The 8,387-nt window shown below is 54.3% G+C and overlaps 1 protein-coding gene across 1 annotated transcript; it reads left to right on the plus strand.

Moving 5' to 3' along the window:
• The first annotated feature begins 232 nt into the window (after positions 1-232).
• On the plus strand, positions 233-8,105 carry RHCG (Rh family C glycoprotein). Its single transcript, XM_032195244.1, has 10 exons — positions 233-443; positions 3,721-3,907; positions 4,141-4,291; positions 4,421-4,568; positions 4,971-5,137; positions 5,810-5,947; positions 6,300-6,436; positions 6,996-7,120; positions 7,861-7,934; positions 8,040-8,105. Exons 1-10 carry the CDS (start codon positions 233-235, stop codon positions 8,103-8,105), a joined length of 1,404 nt encoding a protein of 467 aa, XP_032051135.1.
• Positions 8,106-8,387: the final 282 nt, after the last annotated feature.

Genomic DNA, 8,387 nt, shown 5'->3' on the forward strand with positions numbered 1-8,387 from the left:
GCGGCCGGGAGCTGCTGGGAGAAGAGGTGCTGGAGCCCCGGCTCTCCTCCCAGGGAGGAAGGAGGGCGAGAGCAGAGAGCACATCCGCGAGTCTCCGTGTCTGAAACGTGATCCTGCTGCAGGCACCTCCCTGGGCCCCACCTCGCGTTCCCCGACGTATATATGTGGCCCGCCACGGGCAGGCAGGGGGCCGCGGGCTGACAGCGTGCCGGGGCGCCGGGCGTAGCTGCGGATGGAGCGGCCGAGGCACCAGGGGATGGCGAAGAACACCTGCATGCGCTGGCGGCTCCCGCTCGTCTGCCTCCTCTGGGAGGTGGCCATGATCGTCCTCTTCGGCGTCTTCGTGCGCTTCGGCCCCGAAGCCGATGCCCACTGGGAGGAAGAGAAGCACCAGATGAACCTGACCAGCGACATCGAGAACGATTTCTACTTCCGATACCCGTGTGAGTATTCAGGAAGCCCGGTCCCAGTGCTGGTTGGCCACCATCCCGTCCCATCCCATCCCATCCCATCCCATCCCATCCCATCCCATCCCATCCCATCCCATCCCAACATCCCATGCTCCAACATCTCCATTGCACACACACCACCCAGAAGATGTTTTTGTTACCCCAAGTGTTTGGGGAGAAGGTAAAGGGGATGTTTCAGTAGGATATTCCTTTTCCAAGTGCTTCTTCCGTCTTCCCCAGTTATACCTGGCTTGGGACAGAGCCTCTCAGAGGTGGTGTCTCCACACGGAGAGCTGGGCTTTGCCCTGACGCTGCTCTGAGGTGCACCCAAGGGTGTGAAAAAACCCTTGTGGCCCTCCGGTGCTCTGGGGGTCTGTTGGCAGGGTGCCGTGCCACCAGTACGTGACGTCTTTTCCCCAGGAATAGGGCTGACGTGTTCCCAGCACCCTGCAAGTTTTGGCTTGCTGCCCCCTCCCTCGGCTCCGGATCAGAGCAAGCTTCCCCGTGCATACAGAGGAACGGCTGCTGAGATCCTGTGACATCTTCCTCCCCTTCCTACGCCCTCCCCCTCACGAGCAAATTACCCTTTAGATGCTGCCATTTTGATGCCGGAGTCCTCGTACCCTGCCAGCTTCCCGGGGCCGATCTCTTGGGGCGCCCGATTGCCGCGGGGATTGCCCAGGTGGCTGAAGCCCTTCTGGCCAGGCAGTGCCCCGGGCTGGCTTTGGTCTCCAGGGCTGGTCACCTCCTTTGTGAGCCGTGAGGAACAGGCTGCTTCTGCAGGCAATTGTTTCCAAGGAAGCAACGGGCCTGAGTCATGCATCTATTTAGAACATTTCCATTAAAAAACACCTGCTAAATCAAAGGAGCTATAGAAACCTGTGGCTGCTGAGGATTAGCTGGTTCAGAAAGGAGCTGCTTGCAGAAAGCCGCTGCTCAGAAAGCCGTGTGGCTGAAGGGCTGGGAGGGCACCAGGGGGGCCAAGAACGAGCTTGTAGGAGCTCAGAGTGTTGCAGCCTTACCATCCTCACCGCCCATCTCCGCTCCGCAGCACCAGGTATCCCCTCAAACGGCCGAGTGGATTCCCAAAACTTGATCAACCTGTGAGCAGCTGCTTAGCTCAGCTTAGCTTTGAGTTCTGTTTCTGTCCCAGACCTGAGGAAGGGCTCACATGCCCAAGGAACAGCTTTTTCTTTTTTTTCCACCAGTACCTAATCAGAGAAATCCTCTCTCTCCGCAACGATAGACCAACACAGCAAGAGGGCAGAACCCGAGCGTTTCGATCTGTCCACGCAGCTCTGTTTAGAAGAGAGCTCAATGCTTAAACACCCACGGGTCGTTTGTATTAACACGCCTGTGACTGCTGCTGCCCGCAGGACCTGTCCAAAGCTGTCGCAGTGGGCGAGCAGTGACGACCTGAAGTGAGTAGGAAATGCAGGATGCGTTCGTGCAGTCCTGTCACTGGTGCCATCGACTCCAGGCAGCACAACGCTGTCTTCTCATTTTGTGTCACACGTTGATACTCTGTAATGAATGATCTGCTCCCTAGGGAAGAGAAATCAGATCCTTCGGCACAGGTTGTATTCCCAAAGCCCAAACACCTCCTCTGGAGAGCGACACCAATTGCCCTCCCACAAAAGAAGGGTCACAAAACCTGTAGGGCACGGCCCTGCCGTGTAACACAAGTGTCATTCTCCTCAAGGGAAAACAAAGGCAAGGTTTAGAAAAAGGCTTTAGACTGCGTGCAGTTTGAAGAAAGACCTGCTTTTCCTCCTGGTTGTCTGCAGGGTCTAACGCAGCAGGGATCCTCTGTATTTTCCGAGGGCACGCAGCCCGCAGCCCTAACTGACCCGCGTGTTTCTGCTTACAGGATGAAATTAGGAGTGTTTGATGCAAATGGCTGAGGATAATTCTAGCTGTGTATTGTGCTGCTTACGCTTGAGAAAAAAAAAAAAAAAAAGATGGAGAGAATAAATATAGCTGCAGAGGGAAAGCGTGTGTGACTGCACGGTTAAACCGGAGTTACAAAGACGGCTTCTTAGGACTTGGGGAGAAGGCTGCTTGGCGTGACCTCTGCTGAGCAGGGTCAGCTGCAGGTCTCGTCTTCTCCATCTTTCACGAGTAGCACCATAGGTGGGGGCATTTTTGAAACCAAGGGAATTAATCTGTCTCCACAACCTGACGATACATCACTGGCGCCTGTCCAAATTCTCGTCTTCACTCAAGTTGCAAGATCCTGTAAAGCTCCAGAGGATGGAAGCCAAGACTTCTGCAGTTGCACACACCCAAGTTCTCACCCAGCCCATAGTGGAGGCAGTGGCTACAGCTCCACCATCCCCGAGGACCACATCCAGGGCTGCTGGATGCCAAAGGGCCAGCAGAGGACCAGGGGCAGAGCAGGTCCTCAATCGCTGAATTTCTTCTGCCCTGAGCTTCTTACGTGTCCTGCTTTTTTTTCACTGGAGTGGCCTCCAGTGTGAGGGTCTGCATGGTTCAACTCGTAATTACGCAGCGTTTCAGCTCACTTAATTGCAAAGTGATGCTTATCTGAAAGAAACGTTTAGCATTAAAAAGTACAGCGGGTTTATTGCACCGAGTATTTCTCTCAAGAGGCTCACGCAGGTATGGTTTCCCCCGGGGAAGGGCATCTGAGGGGCTCCAGTTCACAGGTATGAGCACTTGTTGGAAGAACTGGGTCTCTCTGGTTTAAGCACTCAAAATCTCGCAAGGTGGGATCCTGTTCTCAAGGGTATTTTGCCGCTGATTTCAGTGGCAATTAAAAATGTATTTGTAAGCTCCCTGTTCTTGTGTTTTTCCCTAAACACTTGCTCCAAGCCATCACCAGGACCCCTGTGTTGGATAGACCTACCCAAAATGACCATTTGTTTGGGTTTAACAATATTTGGCAGACCCTGTTCATTTCACACGATGTTTGCTGAGTTTTTTGTTTGTTTGTTTAAAGGGGAAGAAAACAACTTGAATAGAAAAATGTTTTCCTTTGCACGCCCCATTAGTCTCCAGTCTTCCCTTGCTTACAGCTTTTAATAAACATTTTTGGCTTTCAGGACTGAACCTTTTAACCGAAAATTCAGTTTCCAAAAGCTAAGACATTTTCAGGCTTGGAAATGGGGGGACATGGAACAGGCACACACATTTCCCCTTGAATTTCCTCCCTGCTGCCATGATGTGTGTTTTCTTTCCCCACCAAATTCAAGCAGCGCTCGCAGCCTTGCCGTCCTCTCAGAGCTGACGATTCCTTCCCTGTGCACAGCTTTCCAGGACGTCCACGTGATGATCTTTGTGGGCTTTGGCTTCCTCATGACATTCCTCAAGCGTTACGGATTCGGAGCCGTGGGTTTCAATTTCCTCCTTGCCGCCTTTGGGATCCAGTGGGCTCTCCTGATGCAAGGCTGGTTCCACTCTTTCCAGAACGGGAAGATCCTCATTGGAGTGGAGAAGTAAGGAGAGATACGGGCTCTGGGGTGCCACCTCCCATGGTACTGTTCCATGGGAAACAGTTTTGGGGGAAGCTCCCTACCTGGACAGTGTGTCAGGCTGGGAGGAAGGTTAGTGGGAATCCCAGAGCTGGCTCCTAACCACCTCCATGTCTCAGGGTGGGATCTCTAGAGCTGGGTGTGGGTGAGTTGCAAAGTTTCCTTACTAAACCACAATTTCCCTTCCCATTTTCCAGCCTAATCAATGCTGATTTCTGCGTGGGTTCTGTGTGCGTTGCCTTTGGGGCCATTCTGGGCAAAACCAGCCCCATACAGCTCCTCGTCATGACCTTGTTTCAAGTCACGCTCTTCGCGGTGAATGAGTACATCCTCCTCAACCTGCTTCACGTAAGGCTTTCGGCAGTCCCCCTCTCCCCATGGCTGAATGCAGGTTGGAAAAACGGATGGGCAGACCACATCTCACCTCCAGTACGAGTGGCAATTCCAAAATGAACCTCTGCTTTCCCACGGCTGCAGGTTAAGGATGCAGGTGGCTCCATGACCATTCACACCTTCGGAGCCTACTTCGGCCTCACCGTGACACGTGTCCTGTACAGACCCAACCTGGAGCAGAGCAAGGATAAACAGGGCTCTGTGTACCACTCCGACCTCTTCGCCATGATCGGTGAGTCAGCAGCAGCCTCGGCTTCGCTGGTATGTGCGTGCCGCTCAGCTGCAGAGAGCTGGTTCCTCCTCGTGTCACTGGAAAAAACAGAGCAAAACCAGGAGCAGGGGCTGAGAAGCACTCTGTTCCAGTTCTCAGCACCTTGGGACTGCTCAGCTCCCCTCATCGGTGCCAGAGATCAGGTGGTGTCTGGGAAAACAAGGCAGTGCTTTGGCTCCCCTCCTCTGCCAGCCCCAGTTGGTGCTGGTCCCAATATGGGGTCGCAGCTCTGGGGCAGCAGGGCACAGGGATTTAACTTCCCTCTGCATAAAAAGATCTTCCTTTAGAGTTTTTTTTTTTTTCAATTCCTGTATTCTTTCTTTTCCCTTTCTCTTCTCTGCCCCCTCCTCCCCACCCCGCCAGGTACCCTCTATCTGTGGATGTACTGGCCCAGTTTTAACTCGGCCATTTCCGAGCACGGGGATGCCCAGCACCGCGCTGCCATCAACACGTACTGCTCGCTGGCTGCCTGTGTCCTCACCACGATGGCCTTCTCCAGCATGCTGCAGAAGAAAGGCAAGCTGGACATGGTAAGCAGGGAGCTGAGAGCCCTGCGCTCCCCAGGAGACTTATAATGAGGTTGACCAAGGGCTCAGGAAGAGAGCGACACTTGTCCTTTGCTGAACTGGGGTTTTGGGACGTGGTGGTGCAACCAGCCTCCAGCCAGAGGGTGCACTGAAAAAGCAGGTGGGAAGTGAGCCCTGGTGGTCATGAGCTGCAGGCTGGTGCCCTGCACGTGGTGAAGCTCAGGCACAGCTCTCCCAGGAGAGCTGCTGATGGGCACGATGCAGAGCCAGGTTTGGCAGCGCTCCCCAGCAAGCTGAGCGGGGCCTGTGCAGCAGCTTGTGAGCAATCGGGGGGCTGACTTGTACGTGTTCTGTGTGGGGGCGTACAGCTGTGTGACAGCAGAGCTGGCATGACACACGGGTGAGACAATTTCCATCTCATCACAACTCCCCACCCAGATTGGTGGATGCAAAGAACGTGTGTGGTACGGGGAGTGGGAGTCTGTGTGTGCCTGTGCTGCCGACAGAGGCTGCCTGTTCTCCTCCTCTTGTTTTTCACCAACGAGCAGGGAAGTGGGCCCTGATATTTCCTATGGAAGCACTTTCAGAGCTGGTTCTCCTGCTCTACCATTTGCACCGTTCCCTGAACAATCGGGATCTCCCTGAGATGCCAAGCCGGGGCGGTTGTTTCTGCAGGTCCACATCCAGAACGCAACGCTGGCTGGCGGTGTGGCTGTGGGCACCAGCGCGGAGATGATGCTGACCCCATACGGCTCCCTCATTGTCGGGTTCATCTGTGGCATCGTGTCCACGGTGGGGTATGTCTACCTCACGGTGAGTGCTGCTCTGGGGGTCTGCAGCCCTGGTCCTGCCAAGGAGACCAGGAACGGATTCATTTCTCCTTGAGTGATCCTGCTTTCTGCTATTAGGGAGATGCACTTCTTACTCCATTAACTGCCTCAAAACACTCAGGAAGGCTCAGTCTCCAAACAGGAGAGTGTTTGGAGGATAAAATCTTATTTTACCCTCAGCTTCACTCACATCTTTGTCTACGAACCCTCAAATCTTCAATGGGACACATAATACCAATCTTCTTTCTCTGCTTATCCCAGTCCTCTGTGGAAGGAACTAATTCTTTCCAGGGCTGTGCTCACGTCTCAAATCTCTTTGCCTCCCTTCCCTTCAGCCTGTTTTGGAGTCCAGGTTGCACATCCAGGACACATGTGGCATCCACAACCTCCACGGCATGCCAGGCCTTATTGGGGGCATTGTGGGAGCCATCACTGCAGCTGCAGCCACAGAGGATGTATATGGAAAGGAAGGGTAAGAAAGCTTGAAACCCATCCATGAGAATAGATCTTACCTAGGGCTCATGGGCTGGAAGAGAGGAGCAATTAATAGGTTTTGCTCTGTGTCCAGAGTTGTCCCTTTTCCACTCAAAAACATGGGGTGCAATGACTGTGTTGGGCTTACTCGAGCATGAAAGACTAATCTTTTGCAGCTGACTTCTGGCATCCTCAAAAAGTGAATCGACCCCACTGCTTGGCATTACTCTGGGGCACAGTGGGTGGGGAGATGTTCCTTCCTCTATCTGTGCATTGTTTTGGGATTCCAGTAAGGCTGAAGTTCTGAAACAAAAGAAATGTTTACATTTTGGACTCCTCCTAGGTAAAGTTTTGCCAGGGGGCAGAACAGAAGGAAGTGAACAGTGTTTTGTGTCATTGCAACACACTCCTGGTCCATTGTCGAAGAGGGATGGGGCTAGGGAGGAGCCCTCAAGGGAGCAGGGCAACAAAGCTCCTCTACCTTGGCTCTGCACAACCTTTCTCCACCAGGGTGGATCTCTGCCAGAAGCAATCCTCACCATTTCCATCCTCTGCAGGTTCATTAAAGCGTTTGACTTCACTGGCAGCTACAAGACGCGGACACCCAGTGTCCAAGGAGGGTTCCAGGCAGCTGGCATTTTCGTGTCTCTGCTGATGGCTTTCGCTGGGGGGGCCCTTGTAGGTAAGCAGGAGGAGAACACGGAGAGGTGAGGGTTGGGTCCATCCTGTAATTGAAATGGAGACTCCCTTGGCTGGACAAGTCCTTCCTAGTTGTGTTGCAAGGGTTCGCTGTGCAGAAAGGGCAGCCCCAGGCTTGCTCACATCACTTTTGACTTCTTGCAGATAGGACTACCCCAAAAGCTCATACTGGGCAGTGAAGAGGGAAGACTGTATCCCAGCAAGGTCAAATAGAGGAATGGGGGTTTCACTGTGATGTGGGTCAGACCACAGCCTCATCTCCTCTCAGGGGGATGGGGTGGGAGGTTGTGTTGGTATAGCACTGAGCACCACATCAGGGCTTGGCTCATTCCCTCTGCTGCTAAGAAAGATGGACTCTGGCCACCTGGACCTTGTCTCCATCCAACATGTCCTTGCTGCCACTCCGTGGGCAGCGGGAGCACAGCAGAAATCCCATTTTCTTCCCAATCTCCTGACCAGCGCTGTTTCTTCTGGCATCACCCAGGGCCATGAGCAGCAGGGTCAGGGCCCAACATCAGGGCCATGCACTGGGGTTCAGAGCCAGGAATTAGGGAGCACCCCTTTCCCACACAAATTCCACCATCACTTGGGCATCTTTTTGCACGAGCAAGGCAGCGCCCCAAAATCAGCCCTGATCGGCGGGGATAGCCCTGAGCGATGCATCCCAGGGACGCGCTCAGGGTGCCCCTTGACCACCCCACCACCTTCCCCGGCTTCTTGCAGGGGCCATCCTGAAGCTGCCCATTTGGGGTGACGCGGCAGATGAGAACTGCTTCGAGGATGATATCTACTGGGAGGTGAGGCCTGGGGTGGTGGCGGGTGGGCTGGGAGGCACAAGATGGCGCTGCCGCCCATCACATGAGGGCCTGCGGCGGAGCTGAGGGGGCTGCATGGCTCTGCAGGTGCCTGAAGATGAGGAGAGCGACGTGTACCACATGCACAACCCCGACAAGCCTGCCTCGCCATGAGCCACCGGCTTTTGGGGCTGCCACCTCAGCAGGGTGGCGGGGATACCCCGGCGGCAGGAAGATGGCGGTCGCTACCCTGCCCCTGTGGAGACAGCGGGTGGCCGGAGAAATCGCCCTGTCCCCCGCAACCCTGCCCCGCTGGTTCAGTTTTGTAATTAGTTCCTGTGAATAAAATAAGCACGTGTTGTTCTAATGGCTCTCTCATAGTGTATCTCCTTGATAAAAGGCAGAGGCACGGCAGCCAGGTTGTCCTTGGCAAAGGCTGAAGCGCTGTGGGGAGCA

Source organism: Aythya fuligula, chromosome 11 (genome assembly GCF_009819795.1).
Source record: "Aythya fuligula isolate bAytFul2 chromosome 11, bAytFul2.pri, whole genome shotgun sequence".
NCBI classification, from domain to species: domain Eukaryota; kingdom Metazoa; phylum Chordata; class Aves; order Anseriformes; family Anatidae; genus Aythya; species Aythya fuligula.